The sequence below is a fragment of the Capricornis sumatraensis genome, chromosome 2 (assembly GCF_032405125.1).
Source record: "Capricornis sumatraensis isolate serow.1 chromosome 2, serow.2, whole genome shotgun sequence".
NCBI lineage: Eukaryota > Metazoa > Chordata > Mammalia > Artiodactyla > Bovidae > Capricornis > Capricornis sumatraensis.
The window spans coordinates 179,240,433-179,257,554 of NC_091070.1; the positions used below are offsets into that span (position 1 = coordinate 179,240,433).

The 17,122-nt window shown below is 40.6% G+C and overlaps 1 protein-coding gene across 1 annotated transcript in view; it reads right to left on the bottom strand.

Moving 5' to 3' along the window:
- The window catches only part of SGIP1 (SH3GL interacting endocytic adaptor 1), a 156,065-nt gene that overhangs the window by 127,773 nt on the left and 11,170 nt on the right, over positions 1-17,122 (bottom strand). The window contains exon 2 of the mRNA XM_068961192.1: positions 5,185-5,248. Within this exon, the coding sequence (XP_068817293.1) occupies positions 5,185-5,248 (64 nt within the window). The remainder of the gene's footprint in view (positions 1-5,184; positions 5,249-17,122) is intronic.

Here is a 17,122-nt window from a genome sequence, read left to right on the forward strand (position 1 = left end):
CTTGCTACACAGACTCAAGTATAACAATAAGAGTCATTAACCACCTCTTGCCAGTTCCCACCCCAATAAACCTGGATAATGAAAGCTACTCAAAACAAACTGGTTGAATGATATTTCAGTGTGGGGTGTGTGTACATGTATGTGGGAGGGAGAGATTCATTAAAAATTGAAATCCAAAAGGCACAAGTTGTTGGTGCAGTGTCTTGCCCACTTTTGAGAGAATTCAGTAAGAGCTGTCCCATTTAATCAGCTTCCATTTAAAACTACCACTAGGAATGCCAACTGATTTTTTCTCTCATCTTCTCCCCATAAGTGGTCTTCCCCTTATAAGAAGGAATTTCTATAGTATTTTTCAAGTCACTTTGAGAATCTGTATTTTCCTCCATCCTTCTATATTTACTGCTCCTTTGATTATATGAGAGCAGGAAATGAAGGGCAATTTTACTAAATGGTTCACTTTGATGACTAAAGTCCAGGGTATTTAATCCACAGTGATGCTAGGCTACAGTGTTTAAGAATAAGGTCTTTAGAGAAGAATGAATCTAGGTGTTCCAACTCCATTATTTACTAATTCTCTGATCTTGGACAAATTACTTAACCTTTCTAAGTCAGTTTAAATATGATAAGTATATAAAGAACTTATAATGATTCCCAACACATACTAAGTCTTCAAAAATGTTTGCTACAGGACTTTTTCCTCTTCCATGATGGCTCTACCCTAGGGACAAACACAAAACTTCCCACTTGCAGCCATGTTAGGCTTTATAGCAATAGAGGAAGGGTATTACTGTTACTCTGGAAAACTGAACTGGAGGAACAGAAGAAAGGGGGAAGTAAAAGGGTAGTCATTATAACTTTATAACCTCATATTAATTCTAATATTAATATCTTAATTAATATTATTCTAATATTAATTAATATTAGGAGCTAGAAAAATATTATTATATTAACATGGAGACCAGAATCATGCTCAGGTGAGGACCTGCACTGTTTGTAAGGAAACCTTAGTAAGTGCTTGGGTGGAGTGAAAATGAAAGTCCCTTAGTCATGTCCAGTCTTTGCGACCCCATGGACTATAAAGTTCATGGAATTCCCCAGGCCAGAATACTAGAGTGGGTAGCTGCTCCCTTCTCCAGTAGATCTTCCCAACTGAGGTGTCGAACTCAGGTCTCCCATATTGCAGGCAGATTCTTTACCAGCTGAGCCACCAGGTGTGGTTGGAACTGTTCCTTAGGAGGTGGGATCAAGTAAAATGTTCTATATTTGCTGGGACATCTTCTTAGCTCCAAGGTTTGATTCCTTTCCCTGCCAACACCCCCTTCAAAATTAGCAGAACATTCTACTTGGATTACAAAACATTTGATGGTAGTGCATCATTTTTCATAATCATTTCCATGTGGATACAAGAATGAATCAGTGATACAGGGGCTAGAAGTAGAGAGGACACTGTTTTTGACCATGAGACCATGAGAGCTGACAGAAGTCTGAGGGTGTTTGGACATTTGCTGGCTATGAGAATTCCAAACAGTTGGTTCAAAGAAATTTCATCTAAGAAAGAAGGATAGCAAGAGTTATATATAATTAATTGAACAAATATTGAGTGACATAATGGGCCAGGCATTAGTCTAAACTCAGGAGATAAAATGATGAAGACATGCTTTTTGAGACAAGCAAGTAAATCCACTGGGTTATTATGACCACAATAAACCCAGGTGGCAAGAAAGCACAGAGAAAATACCAACTCACACTCATCAAAGCCAATTTTCCTTATCAGATTTATATGCTGAAAAAATAGGCATTTCTTACTAGGATTTCAGCCTCTGCTAAAGGGATCAGGAGAGAGGAGATTCTGTTAACTTTTGTGTAGGACAGACCCAGCGGCACTCATCCTATGGAGCTGCCTTTAGGGGCAGGTGATAGATGCAAGGGGATCTAAAATCGGAGGCCACTTGGTTTCACGCGTATCGCCACTATAGGGAGGGTATTTCAAACATTTTCATCAGAATAAATGTAATCGTACACAGCAGTGTTGATGTCTCTTTGAATCCTTTGTCTTATCCATTGGTGGAAATGAGGCTGGTTCTTCCCAGTATGGTGGTAGTAAGCACGGTAATGGAGGGCACCAGCTATAGCACCAGACTGCAGGGTTCACTCAGCTCAGATCTCCCAGCTGCATAACTCTGAACAAGAGCTTCACCCCTTTGTGTTTCAGTTTCCTCAGTTACATGATAGCTGTGATAATAGTATATACCTCACAGGGCTATTAAAGGATTCAGTGAGTTAATATAAACGAAGAGCCTGGAATGGTACCTAGAACATTGTAAATACTCATAAAATGTTATCTAGATTAAAGTTATTATATCAATATTAGCTGACCCAGGATGAGGAGTAGAGAGAGATTTTAGCAGCCTCAGACAATTGGGCATGTCCTCAATTTATTTCCTAACCCCCTCTGATTAAGTTTTATGTTTTTAAATAAATACAGCAGACCCACTATATTTACTGACTTCCATTTTAAAACTGATCATCTACCAGGCACATTTTGCCTCTGTGTTTAAAAATGACAGTTACCTCTTGCCACTACTCCCTTTTCTTTTACCTCGCTATTGGTCTTGATTATAATTTTATCCATCTATTTTTTTTGTCCCCCCCCCCCCCCCCCCGCCCTGGGTAATAAAAGAATAGGCACTTGATTCTGGACTAGAAAACTGACTCCATGTCTTATTTTCTGGGTAGCCTTCAGTAATTAATTCATTTTGGCATTGATTTCTCATCTCTAAAATTGAGATATTACTTCTAACCTTATTGCATTACCATGAGGATTAAAAAGGATATCAGTGCATTACAAAATACCTTGCACAGAGCCTGCCATTTAGCACAGGCTCTCTCCTTTCCTTTTTCTATCAGCCATTGTAATGATGATCAAATCAGGAAGCTCTGGTTCTAACCCCACTCTATCTAAGGACACCCAATCAGCTGAATTTGGAGCTGGCAGCTACCATAGCAGGTTGCTTGGCAACCCTCATGGAGTTGCAACAGCCCTGAAAACCGTTTGCCCCTGAAAACCATTTGCATCAGCAAGGTTTCAGTGATGGCAGACTATCATAAGCATTACCCAAATTTGAAGGGATAGTACATTGCCAGAATATTTCCCCAGCCTTCTGCAAGAATGATGTATGACCCAGTCAGAGAACAGGGGGTTCCTGAAAGGCAGAGGCTTACATTAAATGGCTTGTCCTTTGACCATCACGGCTAATGGAGCCAGTTTATAGCTAATTTGCTACACCTAAGTAAACTGGGGCACTCAGATTATAAGAAGTGAAGGAGAGATGCTTCGGATTTTACAAGCAAATGTCTCATAAGAGTACTTCAGAGAGATATTGGCCATCTACCCAAAGTCGTGAGGAGTAACTTTCTCATTTTCATGATTTTAGAAGTGATGATGGAAGAGCGGTGCTTTTGCCAAAGCCAAATAGCTCAGCCTGCCCTGGGGAGGTTGTCTGACCTCTTTTCCCTTTTGGGGGAGCTTTTATCCTTTTTAGTTTTCGTCACACACCAGAGATTACGTGTAGTCAGCTACAGACACTATCTTCAAAGAAAACTGGATTTGGTTTCTGCTAACAACATTCTCCTGAGATACGTCTAGTAGTATCCCACACAGCATGTGGCACATTGTAGGTGACCCGATGTTGCTGTCCGACAGAGTCTGGCCTTTGAGGGAAATTACACTCTAACGTCAATGCAGGCCCATTAGAGGCAAGTGTATTATAACGCCATGGAGCTATTGGCAAAGCTGAAGCCAGGGCCCAGGTCTCCTGACTCTGCTGAAGAAACTGTCTCCTATTCTGATTAACTTTTCAAAAATGGCAATTTCTTAAGAAATAATGGAAGTTGTAAAATGCTCAGAAATTTTTCTAATTTAATCATTTAAAACATTGGCAAGACTAGATAGAGTGAATGTAGCTTCCATGAAATAACTATTTACCCAAAGAGAAAGCACAAAGAAAAGGTAAGATCAGGAGACTTAACATCTGATATTTAGACAAAACATGGCTTTTTACCCCTCAATCCTTTACAGTCTCTGGTTTAAAAGCCTCACGACTTCAAGGTTGCTCACTGTCTAAGGAAGGAAGCCTAGACACCTCAGCCTGGCACTTAAAGCCCTTCCTATCTAGCCCTGATCTTTTCAGCCTCAACTCCCAACATCACATTTACCAGCAGTCGACAGGTAGACAGACTGCCCTGTTTAGCTTGTCCTGAAGAACTTCTTGGATTTTCTACATCTCTGCTTTGGCTGTTGCTCCCTTTGCATGAAATGAATGTCCTCATCTTCTTGAAGATCAAACTCAAGGCTTCTCCCACTTTGAAACTTCATTGAACATCTCTTTAAATATGAGCTTTTCCATCCTGAAATTTCCCAGAAAATTCCATTTTTAGTTGCTCAAAAGGAACTTGCTGCTGCTGCTGCTAAGTCGCTTCAGTCGTGTCCAACTCTGTGAGACCTCATAGACGGCAGCCCACCAGGCTCCCTCGTCCCTGAGATTCTCCAGGCAAGAACACTGGAGTGGGTTGCCATTTCCTTCTCCAATGCATGAAAGTGAAAAGTGAAAGTGAAGTTGCTCAGTCATGTCTGACTCTTAGCGACCCCATGGACTGCAGTCCACCAGGCTCCTCCATCCATGGGATTTTCCAGGCAAGAATACTGGAGTGGGTTGCCATTGCCTTCTCCTAAAAGGAACTTACCACATATTAACTTGTACTAGTAATAGGAGTAGTGGCTGCTGCCATTCACTGAGCATTTGCTAAGTACTAGTTACCAGTGTAGTCATGTCAAATGTTAGCTGTTTTAGTTATATGAAAGATATTTCAATTTGCATGAATTAAAAATTATCAGAGGACAAGGCCACAGGGCAATGCTCCGCACCTTGTGATAACATTTATGCAGGACAAACATATATAGAAGGAAAAGCTAAAGGTATGAGATCAAGAAAACCCTTTTCCTTTTTAACTGTGTCTAAACAACTATTGATTTCCCCATTTCCTTACTTTCTTGCAGGGATTCTAGCCAAATAAGAGGCTTAACAGGCTCATTATTCTTCTATACAGCAGCCCAAACCAGACCAACATTCCCACATGGGCACCGCCAGCTGATGCTGAGCAGTGGTGTTCTCCTCAAGTACATACGTAGAATCAGTGTCCTTTTCTTTCTTCCGTATTCCAAAGGCCTTCCTTGTACGTTTTTTCAATCCTGTGGGAAAACAACAAAAGGTCAGAAAGTTCATTTTCGAATGTTCCTAGCAACATTCAAGTGAACTATTTTTAAAGTTGCAGCACATTAGTTAAATCTGAATGTTCAAAAAGGCATGAAAGTTTCTTCATGTGTGTGCATGTGTAAGTTCTTAGCACTATAAGCAATGTAAGAATATAAAAAGGAGGCTTCCCTGGTAGCTCAGCAGTAAAGACTCCACCTGCTAATGCAGGAGATGTGGGTTCGATCCCTGATTCAGGAAGATCCTTCATGCCGTGGTGCAACTAAGCCCATTTGCCACAACTATTGAGCCTGTGCTCTAGAGCCCTGGAATCTCAACTACTAAAGCCCTCACCTAGAGCCCATACTCCCCAACAAGAGAAGCCACTGCAATGAGAAGCCTGTAAGTTGCATTTGGAGAGTAGGCCTGGCTCGCTGCAACTAGAGAAAAGCCCACACAGCAATGAAGCAAAGCTAAATAAATAAGCAAAATTATTTTTGTAAAAGAATATAAATAAATGGAAAGGAGATCAGGACCAGGTACAGAAAAGCTGGCAAGCTTTTCTTAGACTGTTGTTATTCATTCTCCAAATAGGCACTCTGCCAAGAAACCCAATCACAGATTTAGAACTGTAATTTCCAGGTTAGATGTATTCTTGAGAACAGGATAGTTCCAAGACAGAAATCATGTAAACCACATGAGAGAGCCACATTGGCCTGACATCCTTTTCTACTTTCTCAATTTGGTGGCTTTATTGGATTCTCTGAACATACCACTACATCTGTACTCCAACATCTCTTTTTCCCTTGTTTGGTCCTTACATGTTTTGGCTGAAATGCTTTTCCTATCTTGTTGATATTTAGAACTTCCATACAAGCTTCCAAGGCCCCATCAACTTCCACCTCCTCTGTGAGGGCCTCCTAATCCTAGTGTAGCCAGAGACCGACTGTCCTGTGCTCCCCTCAAATTTCGCTCTTATATGTTATTGACTTCTCAACTAACCAACAACGATATATTATAATACAACAAATTACTCTACCTTTTAGTTCCTATGTCAGTTTCCCTCATAGACTGTAAGCCTTTCTAGGACAGAGGCCAAGGATATGCTCTCTATATCCTCTGCACCAAACACAGGAACCAGATAATATTTGTCGATTTAAGATGTCCTCTAAGAAGCATCATTCAGGTGCTATTGGAATAAGAAGGCTCCTTTCTTCCACCCTAGATAAACCAAGCCCAATCCTGTATCTTCCATTTTTGTCCTATAAAGGTTCTGTCTGGGATTCCCATGTCCTGCAGTTACATGTGTGGCTTGCGTTTCTCATGTTGTGTGTGTTCTCAGTCGAGTCCGACTCTTTGATGCCATGGACTGTAGCCAGTCAGACACCTCTCTCCATAGCACTTTCCTGGCAAGAATACAGGAGTGGGCTGCCATTTCCTCCTCCAGGGAATCTTCCCAACCCAGGGTTCAAACCTACATCTCCTGCATTGCAGGTGGATTCTTTACCACTGAGCCATTGGGGAAACCAGTTCCTCATGTTAGTGAGTCTTATTCAGATATACCATTGCCTATATATTCAAAACCTTAGACTTGTCACTGGTGGTTTGGAAATTTTTCTTCACGAATTATATCTGGAAAAGTCACTGATGTTCAGAATTTGTTTGGCACTGCCAGGTGGATCTGGAGAAGAAAATGGCTACCCACTCCAATATTCTTCCCTGGAGAATCCCATGGACAGAAGAACCTGGCAGGCTACCATCCATGGGGTTGCAAAGAGCTGGACACGACTGAGCGACTACCACTACCAGGTGGCTTGGACATTCCAGGTGGCTCAGTGGGTAAAGAATCCATATGCAGTGCAGGCGACAATCCCTAGGCTGGGAAAATCCCCTGGAGGAGGGCACGGCAACCCACTCCAGTATTCTTGCCTGGAGAACCCCCGTGGACAGAGGATCCTGGTGTGCTACAGTCCTTGGGGTTGCAAAGAGTTGAACGTGACTGAAGCAACTGAGCACGCACGCATGCTCCAGGTGGATCAAAGGGAAAAACACTGAGAAAATCAGAGATCTGATGTCATCTTCTAAAACATATGAATCAGCCCAGACCACTTGGATGATCTGAGTCATCCACTATCTGACTCTCAAGATACTACTCAAATATAATCTCCAAATGCCTCTGTTTGTCTAATTTTGCATTTGAACAGTCATTCCATTTAAGAGGTTTAGGTCTTTAAAATGTCAATGTTTGTTTAAAAAAATCTCCTTGCACATTAAGCTATTTATTCTCCATTACTCTCCACATGAGGTGTTCATAGAAAACTTACTGACATTTAAAGTATCTACCCATTACATTTAGGAATACCTTCCCTCTGTCATTTTTAATTTTGAGTGTGAGAAACTTCTCACCTCTAATTGCCTTATGTCCTTATAGGGACAAAATTGTCATTTTCTTCCTATAATTTTTCTCGAGCTTTAAGTCTCTTCACCTGCTTCTCCATGCTCCTAATTCAGCTTTGGGGGTCCCAGTGAGTGCTATATTCACTGGTCAATATTGGTTTTTATAGGATTATTTAAAAATGCTATTATTATATTTCCAAATTACTTTAGTTCCTGTAACTTGACCATGAGATAAGAGATAGCATGTCCTACCAAACAGATGAGAAAATACAGAAAAATTCCAGTAATTCTTGTATTAAATTAGTAACAGAACAGACAATAGAAGCTTTCCATAGACTCTGTCCTGTTTTTGACCACCAAATTTGGATAATAGCCAATTTGAACTAGGTCATGAACGTCATGAGTTGTCCATTTTCCAGTGAAAAGTGCTCTGGCTCAGGCTTCAGGAGACAGAGTCCATTGCCAGCATCATTTCTAACTGTACAGATGAATATGAGTTACATTTTTTGTGTGTGTTTCCATCTCTCAGTTTACAACAAATCAGCCAGTAACAAGGAATAAAAGAATTTGCACATATTCACAAAATGCAATGCCATTCTGTAGTTTTAGTTTCAATGAAAGTCATATTTCCCAAATGTAGAATACATTCTCATATATGGAATATATACAGAAATACACCAGAGGTGTGACATTCCAGAAAAACAAAACTAATCAAACTGTTGAATAAGAGAAAACACTGAAAACGTTTACCCCTTGAAAGATGCAAAGATGTAAGAAATTTAGAAAACTATAAAGAAAATTCTGAAAGGCAAAAAAATATGAAATATAAGTTATTCATACCTTAATAGCTCTTTGAGAAAATGCAGGAAGAAACAATCATACCAAATGAACTAAAAGTGAATGGAAAAGTGTGGTCAAGTCTTTTGAGAGTTTATTTAAAAATATTTCAAAAGCATGTACATGTCCACACTGCTATATTTAAAATGGATAACCAACAAGGACCTACTATATAGCACATGGGACTCTGCTGAATGTTATGTGGCAGCCTGGATAGAAGGGGAGTTTGAGGGAGAATGGATACATGTATATGTATGGCTGAATCCCTACCCTGTTCACTTGAAACTATCACCACATTGTTAATTGGATATACCCCAATACAAAAGAAAAAGTTTTAAAAAATATCCAAAGAAATTCTTCAAAAGAGAACAAGGATAGTCAAAGATCTTAGAGTAGTAACAAGCTTAAGACACCACATACGGTAACATAATAAGCTTAAAAAACACTATATCCAATGATTTTTTTCACTTCTGACTCCCAAACTACATGAAAGTTTAAAGTGAATTTCTATAGTATAATTATCCTTCAGGCTGGGTCATGAATTTTTGTCAATTATTCTTTACCAAAAATGGAAGGGAAGAAAATCAAGTGTCTTTGAAGTAACTAACTTTCCCCTTGCCAACGTCTAAACAAAGATTTCTAAAGAGGAAGAATTTAATGTTCTGATGATCTGAGGCTACGACAGTCCTCTTCCAAGCTATGGAGCTAAGAACATCCTCCCACGTGCATGCAGATCTGGGTCAGGCACACGGAAGTCTGGCCTGTGCCTGCAGCATCTCTCCACCTCATTTAGATTCCTTTAGCCTCCTCTGGTATTATGGGAGAAGCTAGTGAAGTCTGGGAACTACAACAGCAAAATTTAAAAATAGACTGATTTTTAAGATGGTTGCTGCTGCTGCTGCTCTCACTTCAGTCGTGTCTGACTCTGTGCGACCCCATAGACGGCAGCCCACCAGGCTCCCCTGTCCCTGGGATTCTCCAGGCAAGAACACTGGAGTGGGTTGCCATTTCCTTCTCCAATGCATGAAAGTGAAAAGTGAAAGTGAAGTCGCTGAGTCGTGTCAGACTCTTAGCGACCCCATGGACTGTGGGCCACCAGGCTCCTCCATCCATGGGATTTTCCAGGCAAGAGTGCTGGAGTGGGGTGCCATTGCCTTCTCCATTTAAGATGGTAGGAAAGCTTATTTCAAGATAGGTAGTCCTGGATATGATGTTACAAGGTAATGAAATAGCAAAGACACAGAAACTGACAATAGAGACAGCACAAATATAGAGAGTAATATTTGTAGCCACCAAAACTGAGGTCCAACCCACGGGGTGGGTACCAGCTGCTTTGCATATATTGACTCATTTAAATTTCTTACAAGCCTTGTGAAAAAGTAGAAGGCATTTTATTTGCAAATGAGGAGCCTAAGGGTTTGCCTGAGTTAGGTTTTATTTATCATCATCTCTAGGGGTGGGTAATGGAGGTTCTTTACCCACGGATCCCCAGGGTTCTGCTTGACTGTGTCCTAATTTTCTTTACATCTGCTCCTTGTGGGGGCAGTTTCATTCACTGATCATTCATGGTTTCATTTTCCATCTATATGTAGATGAATCCTAAATCCATATGTCAGACCCAGTACTATTTCCTGAGTTTCTGGATATAGAGTACTTTTTATCATACTCAAGCTTCTGTAAATAGGCATCATATTCCTTTGAAAGCCTTTAGGTGCCACCTTATACGTATGTAATCAAACCTTTAAAGGCATGTCCAATCACTTACTTTACCAGTATTTTCTGAATAAATCCCCCTTAAAATGAAACAGTTCTCCAAATGAACTTTAAAAATGTGGTGTACACATACAATGTAATATTATTTAAAGGAATGCAGTACCGACACATGCTATAACATGCATGAACCTTGAAAACATTACGCTAAATGAAAGAAGCCAGATACGAAGAACCACCCAGTGTATGAATCCGTTCATGTGGAATATCAAAGGCAGGCAAATTCATTGTTATAGAAAACAGAGTAGAAGTTGCCAGGGGTGAGGAAGAGGGGAAGAGAGGAGTGACTGCCTAGTTGGTATGGAGTTTCCTTCTACGGTGGTACGAAAGTTCAGGAACTATATAGTGCTGACGGCTACTCAGCACTGAGGCTGTACTGAAAAGACTTTAACATGGCCAACGTGGTAAATTCGGTCATGTATATTTCATCACAATAAAAAATAAACAGAATAATTCAAGCCAGATTATTCTGTCACCAAGGGGAGAAAGATAGGGGGGAGCAAAGAAGAAAAGAGACAAAGTGGATTGGCTTAAAAGTTTGGGATCTCTTTTTTTTTCTTTTTATTTATTTTTGTGCTAAAGTGGTCAATATTTAGTAAAGAAACTGGGAGCTATATACTCACAAATCTTTCTTCATGATGACCTTCACTGTCAAGAAACTGGTATGTCCATGACAACTGATAACTACAACTAAACCTCCAGCACTTCTTTCTCATGTAACAGATGTTTACAAAAAGCTTATCATGAACACATTTTTAATATTCCTTTCAGCTTTTCTCATCAGATCACAATGTTATGTTAATGCTTACTAGATGGTAAGCTCCACGAAGTTAGCCACTCCACTACGTAATAGATGTCTGTCTTTATTTTCATTGCCCCATCAGTTCAGTTCAGTCGCTCAGTCGTGTCCGACTCTTTGCAGCCCCATGAATCGCAGCACGCCAGGCCTCCCTGTCCATCACCAACTCCCGGAGTTCACTCAGACTCATGTCCATCGAGTCAGTGATGCCATCCACCCATCTCATCCTCTGTCGTCCCCTTCTCCTCCTGCCCCCAATCCCTCCCAGCATCAGAGTCTTTTCCAGTGAGTCAGCTCTTTGCATGAGGTGGCCAAAGTACTGGAGTTTCAGCTTTAGCATCATTCCCTCCAAAGAAATCCCAGGGCTGATCTCCTTTAGAATGGACTGGTTGGATTTCCTTGCAGTTCAAGGGACTCTCAAGAGTCTTCTCCAACATTGCAGTTCAAAAGCATCAATTCTTCGGCGCTCAGCCTTCTTCATAGTCCAACTCTCACATCCATACATGACCACAGGAAAAACCATAGCCTTGACTAGACGGACCTTAGTTGGCAAAGTAATATCTCTGCTTTTGAATATGCTGTCTAGGTTGGTCATGACTTTTCTTCCAAGGAGTAAGCGTCTTTTAATTTCATGGCTGCAATCACCATCTGCAGTGATTTTGGAGCCCAGAAAAATAAAGTCTGACACTGTTTCCACTGTTTCCCCAGTTTCCCCATCTATTTCCCATGAAGTGATGGGACCGGATGCCATGATCTTTGTTAGGGGTTCTCAAATAGAATATTCCTTAAAATAATTCACTCAATTTTAATAACATAGAGGCATTATTTCTCATCTCCTTTTCAAACTGTAAGTCAGACCACTGGAAGTTTATGAAATCAATTTGTTAGGATGAAACCTTCATTCAAAAATGAAATAGAAGATGAAAACTAAGTGTGCATTGCCTGTAGAAAGGATGAAGACAATATCATGAAATTCTTGGTCTCAGTTATATGAGTGGTCAATGTTTGCAAACAGGGTAACCATGTAAAACATGTTTCTTATGATAGCTCCAGAATGTATGATAGTGTTTAAAAAGTCTTTTAAATTTAAAACATAAATGACTGTGTTCACTAATGTTCTTCTCTGAAGTGTCTTTGAACTAATTATATTTTTAAATTAGATACCTTAAAACTTAAAGATTCTAGAATACCTTAGAATCTAAAGATACCTTAGAACTTCCTTACTTTGAGTATACAGCTCTGCAGGTGAAGAAGAAATAGTACAGCAAAAAATTACCTTTATCAATTTTCTTTTCTCTCAAGTATAACTGTTCTGTAGTGATTCATTCAGTAAACACTAAATTCTAAATTTAGCCTTTAAATGTTAGACAGAAAATAGAATTTTTAGGAAGGACCTTCCAAAAAAGAATTTGGCCTTAATACTCTGTTTTATCTTGGATAAAACATCAAAATCTGATACTCAAAAGAAACCACAGAGTTTTTGCTTGGTTAGTCTCATGTCTCCTATTTTTAAAAATTACTCTTGAAATATTAATACTTTTCCCTAAAAATAAAGACTAGTTCTTTAGATGGACAGATTGAGATAACAGATTGACTCCTGGAGCTGAGATCAAAATAGGAGAAATCAAGGTGTAAGCATCCTGTAGGCAGTAGCCGAGGACTAACCACACAGAACACAGAAGATGCTGCTCTTCAGCAGAGATGCTGCCACACAGGAGTGTAAGTGAAGAGTTCTGCCAGCACCTCCTCCCTTCTCTCCTGTACTGGGTTCTTTCCATTCCACTGCTAGCTGGTAGGACAACAAGAGGTCAAAGGCAGAGTGGTCACCATCATCAGCATGTTGGTAGCAAGGTGGTTTATCTTCCAGCTATCTTAAAGGGGCTGGGGGAAGGGAAGAGATATGGCACTACTTTTTATTACCTTTCTCACTCATGTTCTGGTGGCTCAGATGGTAAAGAATCTGCCTGCAATACAGGAGATCCAGGTTCTATTCCTGGGTCAGGAATATCCCCTGGAGAAGGGAAAATGGCAACCCTCTCCAGTATTCTTGCCTGGAGAATTTGGACAGAGGAGCCTGGTAAGTTATAGTCCATTGGGTCACAGTCCAGACAGGACTGTGTGAATAACACTTTCATTTTTCACTCATGTCACAGTCTTGCTTACATATTGCTTTCACTAGCAGCTCTTAATTATGGTGTTAAACACCCCATATAAGCATATTGCTTTTAAAATTGTTGAAAAGGTGGCACTTCTGGAGAGCACGTTCCTGGGGTATATCTGGTCCTTCTGCTTCCCACCCCCTACAAACAGTGACTTTGAGCAGAGCTTGGACAAGGGGAAAGGCTTGGGCACAAGGCTAGCTGTAAGAGTGACCTGGAGCTTTGGAAGAAAGAAGAGCACTGGAAGGAGGAGAGGGTGGCAGTGACCATTGTTGAAGGTTGGTATATAAAACACAGTTCATAGACGAATACAAGCCGTCTCATTATCTGCCTCAGAAGCATGAAGACACACCTCCCAGAAGCACTGCAGGAGACATGGTAGAAGGGAACAGAATACATGGCCTACTTTGGAATCCGGAGATCTGGGATCACATCTCAATTTGACTTCTTACTGGCTGTCATTTGCAGCAAAACTTACAGACACTATGAGAGGAATTGTGTTAATTTCAACATAAGATTCATGTCTTCACAGGACATGAGGTTTGGAGGAACAACCTTAGTTTTTCTCTCTGTAATCCCTAGAAGTGAGGGGAAGGCAGCACTGGTTCATTAGGTCCTTCAAATGTGCCAGGCACTAGGCTAAGCTTTTTTAAAATTAGCCAACTGAGCTGTTTAAAATACTAAAAGATGATGCCGTTAAATGTTGTTCTCAATATGCCAGCAAATTTGGAAAACTCAGAAGTTGCCACAGGACTGGAAAAGGTCAGTTTTCATTCCAATTCCAAAGAAGGGCAATGCCAAAGAATGTTCAAACTACCATACAACTGTGCTCATTTCACATGTTAGCAAGGTCATGCTCAAAATCCTTCAAGTTAGTCTTCGACAATATGTGAACCAAGAAATTCCAAATGTACATGCTAGATTAGAAAAGGCAGAAGAACCACAGATCAAATTGTCAACATCCGTTAGATCATAGAAAAAGTAAGAGAATTCCAGAAAAATATCTCCCTCTGCTTCATTGGCTATGCTAAAACTTTTGACTGTGTGGATCACAACAAACTGGAAAATTCTTAAAGAGATGGGAATACCAGACCACCTGACCTGCCTCCTGAGAAACCTGAATGTAAGTCAAGAAGCAACAGTTAGAATGGGACATGGAACAACAGACTAGTTCAGAATTGGGAAAGGTGTCTGACAGGGCTATATATTGTCACCCTGCTTATTTAACTTATATGCAGAGTACATCATGTGGAATGCCAGGCTAGATGAATCCCAAGCTGGAATCAAGATTGCTGGGAGAAATATCAATAACCTCAGATATGCAGATGATACCACCCAATGGCAGAAAGTGAAGAAGAACAAGAGCCTTTTGATGAAGGTGAAAGAGGAGAGTGAAAAAAGTTGGCTTAAAACTCAACATTCAGAAAACTCAAGACCATGGCATCTAGTCCCATCACTTCATGACAAAAAGATGGGGAAAAAAACAGAAACAGTGACAAACTTTATTATCTTAGGCTTCAAAATCATTGAGGATGGTGACTGTGGCCATGAAATTAAAAGATGCTTGCTCCTTGGAAGAAAAGCTACGACAAACCTAGACAGTGTATTAAAAAGCAGAGATGTCACTTTGCTGACAAAGGTCCATCTAGTCAAAGCTTTGTTTTTTCCAGTAGTCATGTATGGATATGAGAGTTGAACCATAAAGAAGGCTGAGGACTGAAGAATCGATGCTTTCAGACTGGGTGCTGGAGAAGAGTCTTGAGAGTCCTTTGAACAGCAAGGAGATTAAACCAGTCAATCCTAAAGGAAATCAACCCTGAATATTCATCGGAGGAACTGATGCTGAAGCTGAAGTGCCAGTACTCTAGCCACCTGATGCAAAGCGTCAACTTATTAGGACCCTGAGCTGGGAAAGATTGAAGGCAGAAGGAGAAGGGAGCGATGGAGTATGAGATGGTTGCATGGCATCACTGACTCAATGGAAATGAGTTTGAGCAAGCTCCGTGAGATGGTGGAGGACAGGGAAGACTGGCGTGCTGCAGTCCATGGAGTTGCAGAGTCAGACATGACTTGGTGACTGAACAACAACCCTCTCAACAAGCCCAGACATTATTACTAACCCCTATGGTATGGACTAAGAAATAGACTCAAACTGATTAAGTTCCTTTTCCAAGATCATCAAACAAAAAAATTAGGTAAGATCAGGATTTTGAGCCAAATCTGTATGTCTTTAAGCCAAGCAACTTCTTACTGGGTGGTCCTGAGGCTTCTTGCAGTACCCAGGGCAATGCCTAGTACAGGGTGGACACACCATCCATGTTTGTTTAACACTTTTTTAAAAAAGTCAATGAAGGTTTGTATAATTATTAAAACAAAAACCAAGCGGCTTTTCTGGATTTTTGTAATCTATACTAAAAAGCCTCTTGATGAAAGTGAAAGAGGAGAGTGAAAAAGTTGGCCTAAAGCTCAACATTCAGAAAACGAACATCATGGCATCCGGTCCCATCACTTCCTGGGAAATAGATGGGGAAACAGTGGAAATGGTGTCAGACTTTTTTCTTTTGGGCTCCAGAATCACTGCAGATGGTGACTGCAGCCATGAAATTAAAAGACACTTACTCCTTAGAAGAAAAGTTATGACCAACCTAGATAGCATATTCAAAAGCAGAGACATTACTTTGCCAACTAAGGTCTATCTAGTCAAGGCTATGGTTTTTCCTGTGGTCATGTATGGATGTGAGAGTTGGACTGTGAAGAAGGCTGAGCGCCAAAGAATTGATGCTTTTGAACTGTGGTGTTGGAGAAGACTCTTGAGAGTCCCTTGAACTGCAAGGAAATCCAACCAGTCCATTCTGAAGAAGATCAGCCCTGGGATTTCTTTGGAGGGAATGATGCTAAAGCTGAAACTCCAGTACTTTGGCCACCTCATGCAAAGAGTTGACTCACTGGAAAAGACTCTGATGCTGGGAGGGATTGGGGGCAGGAGGAGAAGGGGACGACCGAGGATGAGATGGCTGGATGGCATCATGGACTCGATGGACGTGAGTCTGAGTGAACTCCGGGAGATGGCGATGGACAGGGAGGCCTGGCGTGCTGCGATTCATGGGGTCGCAAAGAGTCGGACACGACTGAACGACTGAACTGAACTGATATTCCGTTAATGTTTAGTTTTTGGATATCTGTGCATATAGAGGTATCAGGGGAGAGGAGATGGAGCCCTAAACTGCATGGAGTGGACCTATCTGAAGGCATGTGCATTAAAGCAAGGAATAGAGACTCGGGGAAGCAGTGTGGTGTGACCTCACCACATTTTTAGGTCAACAGCACATTGAAAAGCTCAATTTAGCCCAAAACACATCGAATAAATAAAAACCAAATAGATGTAATTTTTTAAGTACTTAAGATGTTTCAGGAAATCTGTCAGGAACTTCCCTATCTGAACACAACCTTACAAATTAGGAGCTATTATGTTATTGATTACATATCATGGTTTATGAGGAGTGACTGGAGCCAGGTCACGCAGGTGGTAATTGACAGACCACATTCAGAGTCCCCTCTGCCTGATTTCAGAGCCCATGCCCTTCATGTCTTTGGAATATCTTTCTGTTAGTTCACAATTTATTTTGCCCTCTTATCAAAAACAAGAGCAAAAGCAAACACAAAAACTTTAATTTTTTTAAAATTGAAAGACATTTTTAGGAAAATAGGCAGGACATTTGTTAAGCACAAAGACTGTATTTTGCATATTTACATCTTTGTGTGCTGCCCAGTGAACATAAGGAGATGCAATAAATGTATGCTAAATGAATTATTTCTGTGATAAACATGAATTCTCAGCTTAAGTCTTCGTCAGCTTGAGGGGTTACTCAAAGGTGAATCACATGTAATGGAATTACTTATTTTCTCCAGGA